Source organism: Fusarium tjaetaba (genome assembly GCF_013396195.1).
Source record: "Fusarium tjaetaba strain NRRL 66243 chromosome Unknown NRRL66243_c0000233, whole genome shotgun sequence".
In the NCBI taxonomy this organism is placed as follows: Eukaryota; Fungi; Ascomycota; class Sordariomycetes; order Hypocreales; family Nectriaceae; genus Fusarium; species Fusarium tjaetaba.
In genome coordinates, this window is record NW_023501429.1 from 72,672 (window position 1) to 92,281 (window position 19,610).

General features: G+C 50.7%; 4 protein-coding genes across 4 annotated transcripts; all 4 read left to right on the forward strand.

Moving 5' to 3' along the window:
- Positions 1 to 351: 351 nt before the first annotated feature.
- On the forward strand, positions 352 to 6,796 carry FTJAE_10115 (glutamate synthase; the record flags this gene model as incomplete). The annotated part of the gene is made up of 3 exons (XM_037342925.1): positions 352 to 530; positions 580 to 6,606; positions 6,661 to 6,796. 3 exons carry the CDS (start codon positions 352 to 354, stop codon positions 6,794 to 6,796), a joined length of 6,342 nt encoding a protein of 2,113 aa, XP_037202833.1.
- A 1,731-nt stretch (positions 6,797 to 8,527) lies between these two features.
- On the forward strand, positions 8,528 to 10,943 carry FTJAE_10116 (VTC2 polyphosphate synthetase; the record flags this gene model as incomplete). Its single annotated transcript, XM_037342926.1, has 3 exons — positions 8,528 to 9,182; positions 9,239 to 10,818; positions 10,869 to 10,943. The coding sequence occupies 3 exons, from the start codon at positions 8,528 to 8,530 to the stop codon at positions 10,941 to 10,943; spliced, it is 2,310 nt and encodes a 769-aa protein (XP_037202834.1).
- Positions 10,944 to 12,068: 1,125 nt separating this feature from the next.
- On the forward strand, positions 12,069 to 14,888 carry FTJAE_10117 (uncharacterized protein; the record flags this gene model as incomplete). The annotated part of the gene is made up of 5 exons (XM_037342927.1): positions 12,069 to 12,149; positions 12,338 to 13,511; positions 13,565 to 13,746; positions 13,816 to 14,747; positions 14,801 to 14,888. The coding sequence occupies 5 exons, from the start codon at positions 12,069 to 12,071 to the stop codon at positions 14,886 to 14,888; spliced, it is 2,457 nt and encodes an 818-aa protein (XP_037202835.1).
- A 2,311-nt stretch (positions 14,889 to 17,199) lies between these two features.
- Positions 17,200 to 19,219, forward strand: FTJAE_10118 (D-ribulokinase; the record flags this gene model as incomplete). The annotated part of the gene is made up of 4 exons (XM_037342928.1): positions 17,200 to 17,223; positions 17,311 to 17,436; positions 17,485 to 18,054; positions 18,137 to 19,219. The coding sequence occupies 4 exons, from the start codon at positions 17,200 to 17,202 to the stop codon at positions 19,217 to 19,219; spliced, it is 1,803 nt and encodes a 600-aa protein (XP_037202836.1).
- Between the last annotated feature and the right edge of the window lie 391 nt (positions 19,220 to 19,610).

Sequence of the window (19,610 nt, forward strand, 5' to 3'; positions counted from 1 at the left end):
CGCAATTTGGCGGGGCATATTCTCTGGTGGTTTTGAGTTATCGTCTTATCTCTACCCGATGCCGGAGCCACCAACGGTTTCTTTTTATTAGCGACCCCTCAATGAACAGCAAACCCTGGACTGCCTCGGACAACCTTTCGGAACCTGTTTGAGCTCACCGGAACTGGTTCTGCAGCCTATTACACGGAGCGCGCTTAATTGCCATATCTTCCTTTTACCCGTGCTAATTAATTGAATGCTAGATCTCCGGTAGAGTGGCTACAGCTGCTCTTACCAACGCGCCCCGCGATCCTACATCCCCACCGAACTCCCCCACAACCCCACTCAAGTTCGATCGAATCCTTGCCTAGCATGGGCCTAAACGAGGAATTCGACGACCGACATATTCAAACCGAAGCCGAGCAACAACCATACATACCTTATGAGTATCAAACTGAGAACAATGACTCGTGGGCTGGTGCCTTGCCGGTGAAGCAGGGTCTTTATGACCCTTCTTATGAGAAGGATGCTTGCGGTGTCGGCTTTGCTTGGTCAGTTACTTCTTAGATGATCATCATAACCTCACTAACATGTTCATAGCCACATCAAGGGCAAGCCTAGCCACAAGATTGTTAGTGATGCCCGTAACCTTCTCTGCAACATGACCCACCGTGGTGCCGTGGGATCTGATGCACGAGATGGTGATGGTGCTGGTGTTATGACATCCATCCCCCACCGGTTCTTCATCAAGAACTTTGAGAAGGAGGAGGACATTAAGCTGCCTCCCCTGGGCCAGTACGCCGTGGGAAACCTGTTTTTTAAGCCCGACGAGGAGACTCTCCAAGAGTCCAAGAGGCAGCTGGAAGATGTTGCCGAGTCGCTGGGCCTCCGAGTCCTAGGATGGCGAAGGCCTCCTGTCGACTCGACTCTTCTAGGACCTGCCGCCAAATCGCGTGAGCCCATCATCGCTCAGCCTTTTGTTGTTCTGGCCTCTGCCTACGGTACTGGAAATGCTCCTGAGATGACCGACCCTGAGAAGTTTGACGAACGCTTGTTTGAGAGACAGCTGTACATCCTTCGAAAGCGTGCCACTCAAAGCATTGGTCTTCACAACTGGTTCTATCTCTGCTCCCTTTCAAACAAGAACATTGTTTACAAGGGCCAGCTAGCTCCCGTCCAGGTTTACTCTTACTACCATGATCTTGTCAACGCTGATTATGAGGCTCATTTTGCTCTGGTGCACTCTCGTTTCTCTACAAACACATTCCCCTCATGGGACCGCGCTCAGCCTCTCCGATGGGCTGCCCACAACGGTGAAATCAACACACTGCGAGGAAACAAGAACTGGATGCGCGCCCGTGAGGGTGTCATGCAGTCTGATATCTTCAAGGAGGAGCTCGAGCAGATGTACCCTGTCGTCGAGGATGGTGGTTCCGATTCTGCTGCTTTCGATAACGTTCTCGAGCTTCTTACCATCAACGGTGTTCTCTCTCTTCCCGAAGCTGTTATGCTCATGGTTCCTGAGGCCTGGCAAGGCAATCAGCACATGGACCCCAAGAAGGCTGCATTCTACGAGTGGGCTGCTTGCCAGATGGAGCCTTGGGATGGCCCTGCTCTGTTCACATTCGCTGATGGCCGATACTGCGGTGCCAACCTTGACCGAAATGGTCTCCGACCTTGCCGTTTCTACGTGATGGACGATGATCGCATCATCTGTGCTTCCGAGGTCGGAACCATTCCCGTCGAGCCCGAGACTGTCATCCAGAAGGGTCGTCTTCAGCCCGGTCGTATGTTGTTGGTCGATACACAGGCTGGTCGCATCATTGACGACAAGGAATTGAAGGAGGCTGTTTCGAGTCGATATGATTTCCGAGCCTGGCTCGATAGTGAATTGATTACTCTGCCCAAGGTCGTTGAGATCATGGAGCAGGCCCTGGACCTTGCTCCCAAGCTTGATGACAAGGCTATCCAGGCTGATCCCCTTCTCCTCTCTTACGGTTATACTCACGAGCAGGTTTCCCTGTTGCTCGCTCCCATGGCCGCTGATGAGAAGGAAGCTCTGGGATCCATGGGTAACGATGCCCCCCTTGCCTGCCTGACCCAGGCTCCTCGTCTCCTCTATGATTACTTCCGACAGCTTTTCGCTCAGGTCACTAACCCTCCCATTGATCCTATCCGAGAGTCCATTGTCATGTCTCTTGAGTGTTATGTTGGTCCCCAGGGTAACCTGCTAGAGATGGACGCTTCCCAGTGTGGTCGTCTTTTGCTTCCCAGCCCTATCCTCTCCATCGAAGAGTTCAATGCCGTCAAGAACATGTCCAACAAGTACTCTGAGTGGACTGTCAAGACTATTGATCTGACCTTCCCCAAGAAACAAGGTATCCAGGGCTATATCAAGCACCTCGATGAGATCTGTAACGAGGCCTCTGCCGCCATCGAGTCTCGCGACCGTGTCATTGTGCTTTCCGACCGCAATACCTCAGCTGACCGCGTGCCTGTTTCCGCTGTCCTCGCTTCTGCTATGGTTCACCATCACCTCGTCAGCAACAAGTGGCGATCCATGGTTGCTCTCGTTGTCGAGACTGCCGAGGCTCGTGAGGTTCACCACATGTGTGTCCTCCTCGGTTACGGTGCTGATGCCATCAACCCTTACATTGCCATGGAGTGCATTCTCAAGTTGAACCGCGAGGGTCTCATCAAGAAGAAGACTACCAACGAGACTCTTATCCGTAACTACAAACACTCCTGCGATGGTGGTATTCTCAAGGTTATGAGTAAGATGGGTATCTCGACTCTTGCCTCTTACAAGGGTGCCCAGATCTTCGAGATCCTGGGTCTTGATGAGACAGTTGTTGAGCGATGCTTCAGGGGTACTGCTTCTCGTATTCAGGGTATGACTTTCGAGCTTATTGCTGAGGAGGCTTTCCGATTCCATGAGCGTGGTTTCCCCACCCGCGAGACTATCCTCCCCTCCGGTCTTCCTGAGTCTGGCGAGTACCACTGGCGAGATGGTGGTGAGCCCCACGTCAACGACCCTACCTCGATTGCCAACATTCAGGACGCCGTCCGCACCAAGAACGACAAGTCCTATGAGGCTTACTCCCGCTCCGAGTACGAGCAGATCAAGAACTGTACCCTCCGTGGTCTTCTTGACTTCAAGTTTGAAGACTGCACTCCTGTTCCCATCGACCAGGTCGAGCCTTGGACTGACATCGTCCGACGCTTCTGCACTGGCGCCATGTCTTACGGTTCCATCTCCATGGAGTCTCACTCTACTCTCGCCGTTGCCATGAACCGTCTTGGCGGCAAGTCCAACACTGGTGAGGGTGGTGAGGATCCTGAGCGATCTCAGCGTATGCCTAACGGTGACACCATGCGTTCCGCTATCAAGCAGGTCGCTTCTGGCCGTTTCGGTGTCACTTCTGCCTACCTTGCTGACTCCGACGAGCTTCAGATCAAGATGGCTCAGGGTGCCAAGCCTGGTGAGGGTGGTGAGCTTCCTGGACACAAGGTGTCCAAGTCTATTGCTCGCACCCGTCACTCCACCCCTGGTGTTGGTCTTATCTCGCCTCCTCCCCACCACGACATTTACTCCATCGAGGATCTCAAGCAGCTGATCTACGATCTTAAGTGCTCTAGCCCTCGATCCCGAGTCTCCGTCAAGCTTGTGTCTGAGGTCGGTGTCGGTATCGTCGCCTCTGGTGTCGCCAAGGCCAAGGCCGATCACATCCTGATCTCTGGTCACGATGGTGGTACCGGTGCCTCTCGATGGACTGGTATCAAGTACGCCGGTCTTCCTTGGGAGTTAGGCCTGGCTGAGACTCATCAGACTCTGGTTCTCAATGACCTTCGTGGTCGTGTCGTTGTCCAGACTGATGGTCAGCTCAAGACTGGTCGTGATGTTGCCCTGGCTTGTCTGCTTGGTGCCGAGGAATGGGGCTTTGCCACAGCTCCTCTTATCGCCATGGGCTGTGTCTTCATGCGCAAGTGCCACCTGAACACTTGCCCTGTTGGTATCGCTACCCAGGATCCTGAGCTTCGCAAGAAGTTCACCGGAACTCCTGAGCACGTCATCAACTTCTTCTACTATGTGGCCAACGAGCTCCGAGCTATCATGGCTCAGCTTGGTTTCCGGACCATCAACGAGATGGTTGGTCACGTCGAGGTCCTGAAGATGCGTGATGACCTTCGAACCAATAAGACAGCCAACATTGACCTGTCTCTCCTCCTGACACCTGCACACAAGCTCCGACCTGGTGTTGCCACCTTCAACGTCCGAAAGCAGGACCACAAGCTCCACGTCCGACTCGATAACAAGCTTATCTCCGAGTCTGAGTTGACTCTCGACAAGGGTCTCCCCTCCAGAATCGAGTGTGACATCGTCAACACTGACCGAGCAATGGGTACTTCACTTTCTTACCACATCTCCAAGCGATACGGCGAGGCTGGACTGCCCATGGACACTGTCCATGTTAATATCAAGGGCTCCGCTGGTCAGTCCTTCGGTGCTTTCCTTGCTCCTGGTGTCACCCTTGAGCTCGAGGGTGATGCCAACGATTATGTTGGCAAGGGCTTGTCTGGCGGTCGTCTGATCATCTACCCTCCCCGCTCCGCTGTCTTCAAGTCGGAGGAGAACATTCTCATTGGTAACACTTGCTTGTACGGTGCTACTACTGGTACTTGCTTCTTCCGTGGTGTTGCTGCTGAGCGTTTCGCTGTCCGAAACTCCGGTGCTACCGCCGTTGTTGAAGGTGTCGGTGACCACGGCTGTGAGTACATGACTGGTGGCCGCGTTGTTGTTCTTGGATCTACTGGCCGCAACTTTGCTGCTGGTATGTCTGGTGGTATTGCCTACATCTTGGATGTTCACGGTGATTTCCACTCCAAGCTCAACGGCGAGATGGTTGAGGCCAGTGGTCTCGAGGATCCTGCTGAGATTGCTTTCGTTCGCGGTCTCATTGAGGATCACCATCACTACACTGGCTCCGAGCGTGCGGCTCGCATCCTGGTTGACTTCAACCGAGCTCTTCCTCGATTCATCAAGATTCTTCCTGTTGACTACAAGCGTGTTCTTGAGGAAGAGGCTGCCAAGGCTGCTGAAGCCAAGCGTGCTGAGTACAACCTTCCTGCTGTCTCTGGTGTCCAGCACAAGAAGTCCGAGAAGGTTGCCAAGCTCCAGGATCTCGAGGAGGCTGTTGGTGACAACGCTGCCGAGAAGAAGCGTGCCCTTGTTCTCGACAAGACTCGAGGCTTCAAGATGTACAAGCGCCGTCAGGAGAAGTACCGTCCTGTCAATTCTCGTCTCAAAGATTGGGCTGAGCTGAGCTCTCGTCTGGATGAGGACGAGCTCAAATACCAGTCAGCTCGTTGCATGGACTGCGGTGTACCTTTCTGTCAGTCCGAGACTGGATGCCCTATCTCCAACATTATCCCTAAATGGAACGAATTGGTCTTTCAAAATCAATGGAAGGACGCTCTCAACCGTCTCCTGATGACCAACAACTTCCCGGAGTTTACTGGTCGTGTTTGCCCGGCTCCTTGTGAGGGTGCTTGTGTCTTGGGTATTAACGAGGACCCCGTTGGTATCAAGTCTATTGAGTGCGCCATCATCGACCGTGGTTTCGAGATGGGATGGATGGTTCCTCAGCCTCCCAAGGTCCGAACTGGCAAGACTGTCGCGATCATTGGATCCGGTCCTGCTGGTCTGGCCGCGGCTGATCAGCTCAACCGTGCCGGTCACCTCGTTACTGTTTACGAGCGAGCTGATCGTCTCGGAGGTCTCCTCATGTATGGTATTCCCAACATGAAGCTTGATAAGCGTATTGTCAAGCGCCGTACCGACTTCATGGCCTCTGAGGGCATCATCTTCAAGACTGGCGTTGCTGTTGGTGAGGAGGGTCACCCTTCTCTGAACGACCTTCGAGCCAGCAACAGCGCTGTCGTCATTGCAACCGGTGCTACCGTCGCCCGCGACCTTCCTATCAAGGGCCGCCAGCTCGATGGTATTCACTACGCTATGGAATTCCTCCACAAGAACACTAAGTCTCTACTTGACTCTGAGCTTGCGGACAATACCTACATCTCCGCCAAGGGCAAGGATGTTGTTGTCATCGGTGGTGGTGACACTGGTAACGATTGTATTGGTACTTCTCTCCGTCACGGTGCCAAGTCCGTCACCAATTTCGAGCTTCTGCCCCAGCCTCCTCCCGAACGTGCCAACGATAACCCTTGGCCTCAGTGGCCTCGTATCTACCGTGTTGACTACGGTCACACCGAGGTCCGCCAGCACACTGGTAAGGATCCTCGTGAGTACTGCATCATGTCTGAGGAGTTCATGGATGATGGTTCTGGCAAGGTCAAGGGCATCAACACCATCCGCGTGGAGTGGACCAAGTCTCCTAGCGGTGGTTGGGACATGAAGAAGGTTGAGGGCTCTCAGCAGTTCTTCCCCGCCGACCTCGTCCTACTTGCCATGGGTTTCCTTGGACCCGAGGCTCGTGTTCTTGGTGACGAGATCGAGAAGGATGCTCGCAAGAACGTCAAGACTGCCCCTGGCAAGTACAGCACCAACCTTGAGGGCGTCTTCGCTGCTGGTGACGCCCGCCGCGGTCAATCTCTTATTGTCTGGTAAGTCTTTACTATATCGATCCGCTTGAAAAACATCACTAACAAATGTCTCAGGGGTATCAACGAAGGTCGCCAGGCTGCTCGCGAGATTGATCTCTATCTCGAAAAGTATACCAACCTGCCTGTCACTGGTGGTATCACCAAGCGCACTGCGCAGGAGATTTTCAGCCAGATCAAAGTTGAGGCTTGAATTAAAAATGCATAGTTTCTTTGTTTATTCTACATTTGGGACACAGGGAGCAACGGATCGGATAGGATGATACCATGACCATGGAATCGGATATGATAAAAGGGGTCTGTTCAGGAATGATGAATGTATTAGTTATACCAATTTGAATGACTGTTGGCTACGACAGGCTATTTAGAATATTCCATTGGGCAATTCTCACTATTGTGATGTTTTACTGAGATTATAAAACTGTGCTAATTTTGTAAAGATAATCCTAAACTTAGGATAGTTTTGTAAAGATAATCCTAAATTTAGTGGAGTTTATATTACTTTAGCCTTGGCCCCAAGAAACGAAGTCTCGAGGGAGGAAGTCTCAGAGAGGAATTTACGGCACTTCGTCATGAATGCCGTCTCGTCAAGGAAGCTCGGAGGTGCAGCGTCGTTTTCCGTGTTCATGAGAACAATACTTGCTATTGGCTAGATCCCGAGTTCCAAAAAGTGAAATTCGCATTAGAGACAGGTCGCGTGCCCTCTTGTCGGCTTGAGCTCAAGTTGCATATTCTCGAGAGACATTTTGATTGGTAAACAAGACAACGACGCACTCATCGAGAGAACAAGCATCGAGCGCTGTTGGTGATAACATTGAGGCTGGATGGAGGTTTGAGTAGTGCAACGTAACTCAACGCACGTGCTATCGATGTTGCTAAGGAAATGATTTATTCGAATCTGGTTTAGCTGCAAACTCTAGTCAAAAGCCAATTTTTACCGTAGAGCCTAGAGGTACCTAGAGGCTAGTGGCATGCCATGACAGAGCCTGAATACGAAGAATCTTGAGAGGTTTTCACACCCGAAAATTCTTCGGATTTCACTAACAAAATTTACTTGAAGCCATGAACTGAGACTATTCGGCCGATTCTCTTCACGTGCGTAGATGGAGACACATGAATGCACGCAGAAGCAGGGATTAGACAGACGGGAATGATATGCACCTAGATTTTAGATGCATCCACGGCAACACGTGTGTAAGTGGTAGATTCTGATAGGGCAATTGGAGACAACTTCAACTTGGGCTAACAGAACCGAGGCGAAACGGGTATCAAGCTGCCAGGTCGCTTCCAGCGGGTTATGGGTCTGCTACGGTTGCATCTTCCACTGAGGGTTAGTTTCAGCAGCTGTTTTGGGCACCGAAGAGCCGCTGAAGAGCTGTTTCTGTAGTGAGTGGATGCTGCCCATACTGTAGGTGGTCTAATGTTCACTGCCTTGCTTTCCGCTAGTGGGGTCCTGGCGTCAGGTCCAGGTCCAGGTCTAGGTCCAGGGAAGTCAGTCTTCATGTTGATCCATTGTTGCCCAGCCTTTTTCTCATACAACTTCTTGAAACTATAACTGTAACTTATTTTGTGTTATCGTGCATCTTCATCTTCGCACGTCACAACGACAAACTTCGATTGTCATCCCTAATATCGCCGTACATACGTTTTGTCGCGGGTCTAGCATTTCTAGACAGCATCATCTCGCCTCGACCGTCTCGTCTCCATTGCCGCGTCTCGAAGCTATAATCAGCTCTTGACGGGACTGCATCATCATTGTGTCATGCGCCGCAATTGAACCCGTTCCGAATTCCTACACGCTTTACCTCTGTCTCAAGTACGATCTCTCGACGGTCTATCTCGCCCTACACAGCATCCTGTTGGTAGCCTGCTTGGAGATAATTGGCCTATCTTGTCGTAAAGCTACGACCGCTATCCACCCACAATGCGCTTCGGTCGGACCCTCCGCGAGTCCATCTATCCGCCATGGAAGGACAAGTATATCGACTATGCGAAGCTCAAGAGCTTGTTGAGGGAGGATGTGGCCGATGACGATAACCAGCTGTGGACCGAGCAGGACGAGACTCGCTTCTGCGAAGAGATCTTCAACAATCAACTCGAGAAGGTCGCTCAGTTCCAAGAGCAACGCTTTAACGCTCTTAAGGAACGAGTTGAAGCTGCTTTCAATAAGCTCAAGGAACTGGCTCCCGTCGAGTCCTCAGAGGACGATGGAGCTCCTCAAAAGGGCGAGATCTCAGCTTCCCGCTTGCGTACTCTGGAATCAGAGCTTGACGAGATCACTAATGAGGTTCGTGAGCTCAAGAAGTATAGCAACATCAACTACACTGGCTTCCTCAAGATCATTAAGAAGCACGACCGGAAGCGAGGAGACCGTTACAAGGTCCGTCCTATGATGCAGTTGAGCCTTTCTCAGCGACCATTCAACTCTGAGACCGGTTACTCCCCGCTACTCAACAAGCTGTCCATCATGTACTTTGCCATTAGGCAACAACTCGAAGACGGCGGGGAGCAGCTGCCACCCCTGGACCTTGAGTCTCAGGGCGAGACTCACAATGGCGAGCGCTACACAGCTCACAAGTGTAAGTCAAATTCAAGACGTCTTCAGCTTTGTTTTACTATGCTAACTCAATGATAGTCTGGGTCCACCCTGATAACTTGCTTGAGGTCAAGACTGTCATCCTTCGACATCTACCGGCTCTCGTTTACAGTGAGCAGTCCGCCAAGGAGCCTGATGGCAGCGACTCTCCGTCTATCACTTCGCTGTACTTCGATAATAAGCAATTTGAGCTTTATGGTGAGAAGGTCAACCGCAAATCTGAAGCAACGTCCCTGCGACTTCGCTGGTATGGACAACTGGCTACTCGACCCGAGATTTTCGTCGAGCAAAAGACTGTCGATGACAAGGGTAGCAGCCAGGACCTCAAGTTCACAATCAAGGACAAATATGTCAAGTCATTCGTGGTTGGCGAATACAACCCTGAGAAGGCGGTCGCAAAGATGAAGAGACAAAGCTTTGCTCCTGAAAAGATTGAACAATTCCAGGAGACTGTCAACAAAATACAAAAATACGTCAAGGAGAAGGGTCTTAGCCCTGTTCTGAGGGCCAACTACGCTCGAACCGCTTTTCAGAAGCCTGCTGATGATCGTATTCGCATCGCTATCGATACCGACGTGGCATTCATCCGTGAGGACACTCTTGACCCCAGCCGCCCTTGCCGTGATCCAAATGAGTGGCATCGTCTTGACATTGACGAAAGCGAGATGACCTACCCCTTCAAGAAGATGAATCAGAGCGAGGTGAACCGCTTCCCTTACGCCCTTCTCGAGATCAAGTTGAAGGAGGATAGTGGACGAAAGCACCCCACATGGGTTGAGGACTTGATGTCCTCCCACTTGGTTCACCCTACCCCACGCTTCTCCAAGTTTGTCCATGGTATTGCAGCTCTCTTTGAAGATTACGTCAACAACTTGCCTTTCTGGCTTAGTGATCTCGAGTCTGATATCCGAAAGGACCCTCAGAAGACATTTGAGGAGGAGGAGCAGCGACGTGCTCAACGACATGAGGACGTTATGGCTGTCGGAAGTCTGATTGGTGCGGGAGCTAAATCCGGGTCCTATAAGCCTACCCAAAGCTCACCAGTCAGCAAGTCTTATCTGGCTGAACGCATGTCTAAGGACTCGATTGCCCAAGCTCTTAACAAGCGTACGTCTACTCCCGCGAGCGGAGAAGAAGCTGGCGAGAGCAGTTCTCAGCAACGGCCAGAGCAGGAGAGGTCCTACGGAACTCTCTCATCTGTTATCCCAGGATTCTCACTATCCAAGTACTCAAGGGCGAAGCGGGCATCTCAACAGCCATTGCCAGAGGGTGTAGTAGCGCCGACAGAATGGATCAAGAATATGGGCGAACTCAAGGTTGAGCCCAAGGTTTGGCTCGCCAATGAGCGAACTTTCCTCAAGTGGCAGCATATCTGTATCCTTCAGGGCGGTCTGGCTGTCGGTCTTTACACGGCAGCTGGTGAGAACACACTCGCTTCTGTCATTGGTCTTTTGTTTGTCCTCATTGCTGTGTTTGCCGGCATATGGGGTTATGCAATGCTGAGAATCAGGCGAACCATGATTGTGGAGCGAAGCGGTAAGGACTTTGACAACATGATCGGGCCCATGATTATCAGTGGCTCACTGATGCTTGTGCTTATTCTCAACTTTTTCTTTGCGGTAAGTTATATTTTCCCTCTGTTGTTGATTGAAACTAATGATTCTTGCAGTATCGGGAGGCCTTTGGAAAATTCAAGGATGATCATAATAGCCTGGGAGAGCTCCTGTCTGAAGATCTGAAGTAATTGTAGACGTGATGGGCGAAAGAGATGGAGGGTGTATTGTATGCGTTCTACACAAGCTTTGATAGGATGGGCGTTGGATGTTGCATACTCCCTGGTGTTTTGCATGATCGTTTACAGGAAGGATTGGCCATTACTAACAGTAGATGCATTTAAGCAGTTTAATTGCCTGTGTTGTAGATGTTCCCATGCAAGCTTTGGATGTCCCTGGGAAGCTGCATGCAGGTCTGGGGTTGGTCATGCAGGTTAATACGAAGTGTGACACCTCGGCGAAGATGGAGAGAGAGAGAGACTGGAGACTTTGTTTAAATGATTGATTGATCAGACATGTCATCAACTGTAGATTCTCAAACTTATTGTGTGATGTCTTGGCTCCAGTGCAGTTACTCAGAGAGAATACTGAGGGTATCGCAGCGAGCAAACAATTGGATAGCTACTATCTTTGAATGGCTGCGTATTGGCTGCGCGTCCCCTCGGCTGTGCATCAGACACTTTCCGTAGAAAGTATAAACTTAATGACTGGTAATTGCTATAGCGACTTTGTTATTGGGGTTTCCCCTCTAGTAACGTTGTGATTGACTTTCAACCTCCAACCACCTCTAAACATCAACTTTCTACTATATCCGATCCCTCTTATTATATATCTCGATACAACAATCCCTGGGTTGCCTCGAATCTCGACCGCCTCGGATTAACAATTTCATCGCCAATCTGCTGCAAGACGCGCCACTAAAAAAAGGGAACAGGCTGGCGTGGGGTCCCCCTGTTGCTTTGCTTGCGCATTGCCTCAACTTAACGCAGGGCGCTTGCATTCTCTTTCTTTTTTTCTTCCACAGAGAAACAAACTCGAGAGCTTTTCCTCTTTTTTTGTCGTGCTTCAAAAGGACAAGAGCCGGGGATAGCATCACATCGTCAATCATGTGCAACGTCAATTCTGCTTGCTAACGGGATCCCTTGTCTATCATACTTTCCACGCTCATTCAATTCTCCGTGTCTTATCTCTCAGCGCGCCTTGGGCGTCGCGACCACGCCTTTGCGACTCTCGACTTTATGCGCCTCTTCTGAATCTCCCAACTTCTTCCTTAATATCGATTGTCCCGTTGGAGTCGCGCAGCGCTTGATGACATCATGACGGATCAGGGTGAAAAGAAGGGTCTCTGGAGCATGCTCCGAAGGGCCAGCTCCAGAAGACATTCGACGAAACCTCCGGTACGTAACAGCAACAGCGGCAGTAGTGGCGTCGATATTTGTCCTTGGAGCTCGATTTGGGGTTCTTCCCATCGGAAACCTCGGTTCCCGACCTCGAGCTTCAGCTGTAACACATATGGAGCTATAGCTAAAGCTCCGATCTCGCCGAGGCACAATGTTGAGCATATCGCTAATACTGTCACTTACAGCCAAAAGACCTTGAGCCTAGAGAGTATCATCGTCCTCGTCGTGCTAGTAATGGCGACGTTGGCCATGCGCCATTTCGCCAAAGTATTGGTTCAGCTCCCGATCTTACCTACGATAGTCAGCGTCCGCCGACTGCTGAAGACGAGTCCAACATGCGCCGCAGACAGAAAAGAGGACAACCCGAACCCGAGCCCGAACCCCGGTCTTCCCCAATACGGTCCAAGTCGTCCGGCTTTCTTAACAAGTCCCGCGCATCGAATGGATCCAGACCATCGAATGGACGTCCGGTTCGTGCTCGAGACCCTCAATCAGCATGGCCACCCTATGGCATTTCTATGAACGATGAACTACCTCATCAACATGCCTTGGAGCTAGTTGCTCGGGGTGCTCCCTCTCATAAAGGCCACAAACGACCTATACCGCATCAACCCGAAGAATTCTACGCTCTTTATACGACATCGAGTGGAAATCGAGGTGATGGAAAGTCTTCTGACAATACCGATGTTTCGAACCTCCATGACTCCATGACACAGCTCATGACGCTACGCCTTATAGGCCATGGTTACGCAGACCGGCCATGGGAGACCCTCGAGCAACCGAGTTTCGCCTTTTTCTTTGGTCACCTACCTGGAACCATCACACTCAACGAATGGGCCTCAATGTCCAGTGTTCTTCCACCTACAATTGCCCTCCGAGATGCGGGAGTCGTGCCTCGCACCATGAGCCTCGAAAGTATATTCGATCGACTGCAGGAATTACGGCATGGTATTGAGGACGACGACGAGTCTTTGCTTTATCGCGTTCTTTACAAACGTATTTTGAGGGACCCCGAGAAGTTTCTTAACCCCCACAAGACCCTCGACAAGCAGATTACGGATCTTATCATGGTTCTATCTCGCCCGGACTGGATCGACTTTAGTAATCCCCGGAATCAAGTTGCTACACGCTTCATCTTCGACAGAGGCCCCGGGAATGAGGAGCAGTTTCACAAATTCTTTCACCAACTTCTGCTAAGCCTAGAGCTTGAGTTGCGCATTCAGTCAGACCAACATAGTGATTGGGCAAAAGAGAAATTGACATCACAAATACCCCCGTCAATACAGTGGAATCTGGCCCTTGCTCGTCGTTGGCAGGATTTTGTGCGTGTTGATGATGTTGGCAAAACACCTGAAGAGAGTGAGTGACAAACAAGATCGATGTCGACGAGAGCTTGCTGCTAACAGGACCAGTTCTTCTCCGGTATAAGTTGAAGAAGCGCCAAATCAGGATGTTGAGGCGCTTTGCTCAGATGATGAGATGGCCCAATCTAGCCGATACCCTTGATAATATGAAACAGAAGGATTCGGAATTGGCTCTGGATGAGGTCAGCTCTGATGCGTTTGCCTTCTTCAGCGGCCTTGTGTTGCCTGGTGTAAGTCTTCCTGCCTACTGATTGCCGGATGATTCTTTCTGTCCGTGAGTAGAGACTGACTGCGAATAGCAAACCTTCCCCTTTTTAATAATGAACACTCTCCTTGACCTTGACCCGGATAGTGCAACTGATAACCTCGCGCTGCTTTCACACATACATCCTCATTGCGGATTTCAGTACAAGAACAGCTACACATATTGGTCGGCAACTTCGATTGTGGGCAAAGTTCTAGCACCTACATGCCATGCTGTTGCTGGTTGGATCGGCCCTGCACGCCCTACCAAAGGTCTTGACCCGACCCAGATTGCAAGAATTCGAAGCCGAAAACCAATACAGCGGATGAGTCCCCAGGATGTCGAATCGATGGCAGAGCGTTCTGACCCGCTTGGCCCTGCTGCGGATGCATATCCAGTAGAGGATTACCAGCCAGTGCGCCCGAAAGGCGGTCCCGAAGATGCTATTGACACGGTACGGATAGAGCTGTTAAGTCTCAAGCCAGCAGATGGACCTGGGGACGCCCCTACTGCGGCAGGGCTTTCGCGACTGTTTGACGCAACAGTGCAGTTTGCCATTGATGGGGTGTCATGGCCATTGAAACTCATGTACGATGTCTCATTCGTGGCCGCGTGGCCTTGCTCTGATGGGCCACATCCGCTCTTCTTTGACTACGTCTACACATCAATCCGTGTAGATTCTATCGTTGGAGTGCGAGACTGGGGAGGTCTGTATGGAGGACCGCAATTGCATAGTGTGCGATCAAGCCCAGGACCAGATATGATGCGAGGTCCCTACCGAGATATGTTCAGTCAGAGCTTCAACCACAGCCACGTACCATTGAACGGATTCATGCAGACTGGTGCACTTGAGGAAGAAGATGAGAATGACGATGAAAAGGTTCTCGTGGTGGAAGCGTTCGGAGTCCGCGATAACGAGGTCTTGGCACGAGCATGGTGTTCTCACTGGGGTCTCAGTGCCGTGGTGGCCGATATTCGGAGAACATGGTAAGTCTGATACGACGTGACAGAGGTGCATATTGTTGCTGACGATGATATAGTGTGGCATGTGCTATTCGTGAAGCGTACGCGGCAACGCTGACAGTGGTGATCCTGGTAGAAGGCCAGGAGTACCCTAATAATGAGTGACGAATTTATGAATTATGTATAGGTATTTGGTCCCACGCCTAGCAATGGGTTGTGATATGGACTGCCGGGAGTGATTTAGGCATGGTCAGGGGAGTTTGTGTTTTAGGAAGAAAGACGAGGGAGAGGCAGCGAGAACCCAAGAAGGGGGAATTGGATGCGAGCGGTGTGTTGCCGGTAATAGATGTTGAGGGTTGATCTGGCGTGATGGTTGAGGAAACGGTTCCTTCAGAGCTGAGGAGATTGTCTCATGTGATAATTTTGACTGCATATGCATGGTTAGTTGAAGGCTCATCAGCTCATGGGTTGTAAGATAATAGCATTGGGAGAAGGAAAGATAGCATAGCATAGCATGATTGCATTTCGTTGACCATCGTGTAACTTGTCGTGTTGACCTATCCCATCCTATCAAGGTGACCAGATGCGAGGTGATACTCACCGCACAAGACACAGCCAAGCAGGTCACAAGATCTCGGTGAGCGAAGATCATCAGATCCCATTGGCCAATTGCTGCATGCATCACGGATGAGCCGGATCTGGAATTCCGGACCTGATGGCTGGAACAGTTTCAGCATCCCGCTGCAATGTGCTGTAACGCTATAAGTGCGCTAAACCGACGCCTCGGGATGGGTGATAGGAATTGCCGGATACAGTGGAGGCCAGATGATCCCTGTCCCAGGAGCATTTGGAGGTCATCGGACACTATGAGTTTTTCTCTTGTCTTGTTGTTTCTCGTGTTTTCCACCCCGCCCGCTTCGGCCGAGAGAAGAGGATGGAAGTTCATGCCACATCATATCATCTTGCTACGGACGATTATCAGAGAGGCAGGCCAAGTGGGCGGTGTGTTTTTGGTTAGTTGTGGTGGGGGATGCGTTGATCGCATCGTGAGAGTCGCTTAGACAGGTCCAGAGACCAGAGGTACTCTCCTAGTTAGGTCTCAGAGCACTATACCGAGAGTTTGGTGCCAACGATTAGGTTGAGTTAGGTTAGGCAGTCGTTTAAGGGGTAATATCTTGTTGAGTTGGGCATCGTCGTCAACAAATTCCATGTGGTTTAAACCTAGATGGATAGTCTATGGGGAATACCGATGTCTGCGATATGCGATTCGCAAGTCGATGGATTCTTAGACATCGGTCTCATGATTGGTTATCAATGAAGAAAGATTGTCTTCTTTGCTTTTTGTTTGTCTTGCCAAGTTGTATTTTATGCACACACCTTGTGTTGGATGCTGTTATTGTTCATCATGAGTTCTCATAATGGCAATGGCAGATCATGAAATCTATCGCTAGCCTGGAGATGGACTGATGGGCCGTTCTGGGTGGCTTGGGAACCCCACCTAAGCTCAGGCAGCAACATTCTGAACGGTTCAAGAAAAGAAAAAGAGCAGAGTCTGAAATTTTCTGAGAGTGATGCTGCTGTTGAGGGCGCCACTGAATAGTAGCATCGACATTCAGCACAACTCTCGGTTGCAGAGCTTCTCCCACTTTGGGAGAACCTGCAGCGATTCTCAGCTTCTAGAGCTCTTCGGATTGGACCTCAATAGACACACCTGAATTACTATAGCACACCCTCTCCTCTAGCTTTGCCTCCCACGTCCTCCTCACTCTAGCCTCTAGGCTTATGCATCCCGAGCATCCCCGCCCTGGAAATAGTGGGTTTCGGTGGGGGTTCCCCGGCCTCAGAACATGTCAAAGCTCCCATCCCATCATGGGCAAACAATGGAGCTCTCCTCATCATGACTGGCCTCTCTCTCTCTTTTTTTGGCAGTGAATCGCGAGATGCCGAGAGAAGAGAGAGTCCATAATAAAAAAGCGTTCCACGAGCTTATTTTTGGGAGGAAGCTCCACATCGCCTGATGATCGATTCAATTGTTTAGATCATAGATATATGAGTGAGGTCTCTTCTCTACCTGAGTTCTCACAGAGCAACGTCATCTGTTTATTCATGTTTATGAATTGAGTTACAAAGCATTACAGACGAATACAGTACATACAATCCAATCCAATCCATCTCGAGCTAAGACTCAGTGATCCATCACTGGCTACACACCCTCAGCTACATACTCTCAAAGTTCCAGACTTTTGTTGCTTTCGCGGGGTGACACCTCCGCCTCAGACGACGCCTCCTCTTCTCGGCCTTCTGCTTCTGCTTCACACCTCTTTGAATCATTCTTCCCCTCCCTCCTTCGCTCACTCGGCGTCTTCCCAAGACTATGTATAACAACCATAAGCCCATCAAAGTCATGGAGTAGGTTTTGCTTCATCTCGCCATTCTTTCACATTCCATGCACAGTTGCTGATTTACCTTCTTCGCAATGGATAGACCTCCTCAAGTTTTGGTATGCGCTCATCGGGATACACCCTTCAACCGTTGGTGGCGGTTGTATAAGGTTAATATTGTGTCATGACTGACTTGTCTCGTGTAGGATCACTACATCGGTGTCGATGTCGGCACTGGCTCTGCTCGTGCTTGCATCATTGACGAAACTGGTGATATCAAGGCTCTGGCCTCTGAGAACATCAAGCTATGGCAGCCTGAGACTGGCTACTACGTAAGCTGCACTCGCAACCCCATGCCCATCATAATCTGATTCCTCTAGGAACAATCCACCACAGACATCTGGCAATGCATCTGCGAGTGTGTCCGCCGCGTCGTCAGCGAGTCAACAGTCAACCCCTTGAATATCAAGGGTATTGGCTTTGATGCAACTTGCTCTCTTGCCGTCTTCACCCATGACACCGACGAGCCGCTCCCCGTCACTGGCCCAGACTTCACCAATGATGGCAATGACCGCAACGTCATCCTATGGCTCGATCACAGACCTGTCGAAGAGACCGAGAAGATCAACAACACCAAGCACAAGCTTCTCAAATATGTTGGTGGAAAGATGAGCATTGAGATGGAGATGCCAAAGGTGCTCTGGCTAAAGAACCACATGCCTCCTGAGCTATTTGCTCGTGCCAAGTTTTACGATCTTGCTGATGCTCTGACACACTTGGCTACTGGCAACGAGACCCGTAGCTACTGCAGTGTGGTTTGCAAGCAGGGCTTCGTCCCAGTGGGTGTTGATGGTAGCGTCAAGGGTTGGCAAGAAGACTTCTACCATGAGATTGGTCTTGAAGATCTTACCAAAGACGACTTCAAGCAAATGGGTGGTGTCAACGGGGTGGTGAGCCTTTTTCATATTTTCTTCCCTTGATTTCTCTGCTCCATCCATTTCATACACCAGAAGCTAACCATCAAATTCGCAGAACGGAACCTATGTCAGCGCTGGCGAGCCTGTAGGCACTTTGAGTCGACTAGCCGCGAACCAACTCGGTCTTCCCATGGGCATCCCCGTGGGCAGCGGTGTCATTGATGCATATGCAGGTTGGATCGGAACTGTGGGAGCTAAAGTCGATCTTGGGGACGACGAACTCAACGCTGCTGTACCCCACAATGACCTTGCCCAAGCCTTCACTCGTTTGGCTGCTGTTGCAGGAACCTCAACATGCCACTTGGCTCTGTCCAAGGAGCCTGTCTTTGTCCCTGGTGTCTGGGGTCCTTACCGCGATGTACTCTTGCCTGAGTTTTGGATGGCCGAAGGTGGTCAATCCGCGACTGGAGAGCTTCTGCGGCATATGCTCGACATCCACCCCGCTTACAATGAGACATGCGCCCTTGCCAAGGCTGAAGACAAGCACATCTATGACTTCCTCAACACTCACCTTGAGTTGATGGTTGAGAAGCATAATGCTCCCTCGATTTCATACCTTGGTCGTCACCACTTCTTCTATGGTGACCTTTGGGGTAACCGCTCACCAATCGCTGATCCCAACATGAAGGGCAGCATGATCGGACTGGACAGCGACAAGAGCACCGACAACATGGCTCTTTGGTACTACGCCACCATGGAATTCATCGCATTGCAGACCCGCCAAATCGTCGAGCAGATGAACAATGCCGGCCACGAGATCTCCTCCATCTTCATGTCTGGCTCCCAGTGCCAGAACCCCGTTCTCATGAACCTTCTAGCAACGGCCTGCGGCATGCCTGTCCTTATTCCCCGTTACGTCAATGCTGCTGTCGTTCACGGTGCTGCCATGCTCGGTGCCAAGGCAGCAAGTCATGCCAAGGAGGGCAGTGAGCCTGAGTCTCTCTGGAGCATCATGGACCGCATGAGCAAGCGAGGTCGACTGGTCGATCCCAGCACCAACGAGGACGAGAAGGCTCTCCTTGATGCCAAGTATGAAATCTTCCTAGACATGTGCAAGACACAGCAGGAATACCGCAGCAAGATTGACAAGGTGGCTTCCAAGAAGGCACGTGTGAACGGTGCTCCCAATGGTGCTTAGGGGTCGAGCTTGTGTATTAGATGACGATATGAAGTTGATGAGCGCTGGAATTGGGCAATTGGCGTTGGAATTTGGTATTTAAGACCAGTAATTAATGATCATCTGTACATAGATACGAGGGCGTATCTCTAAAAAGGGTGAATGAAATAGAATAATCGACTTCTTTCTTTGTTAATTACAATGTTTTATGTTGATGTATCACAAACATCCATTTCCACCTCGAAATTTACTGGCTGAAAGCTGGAGCTCCAAGCATTGACTCTGTAGTTTGCCTAGCGTTGCCTAGGAGCAAACACTCTCTGTGATTGGATAAAGCTTCACCTCCAAGGAACTCATCCCAGCCTTGGCCCACTCCTAAATTTCTAGATCCAAACGCGCCCTCTTTGTCTGT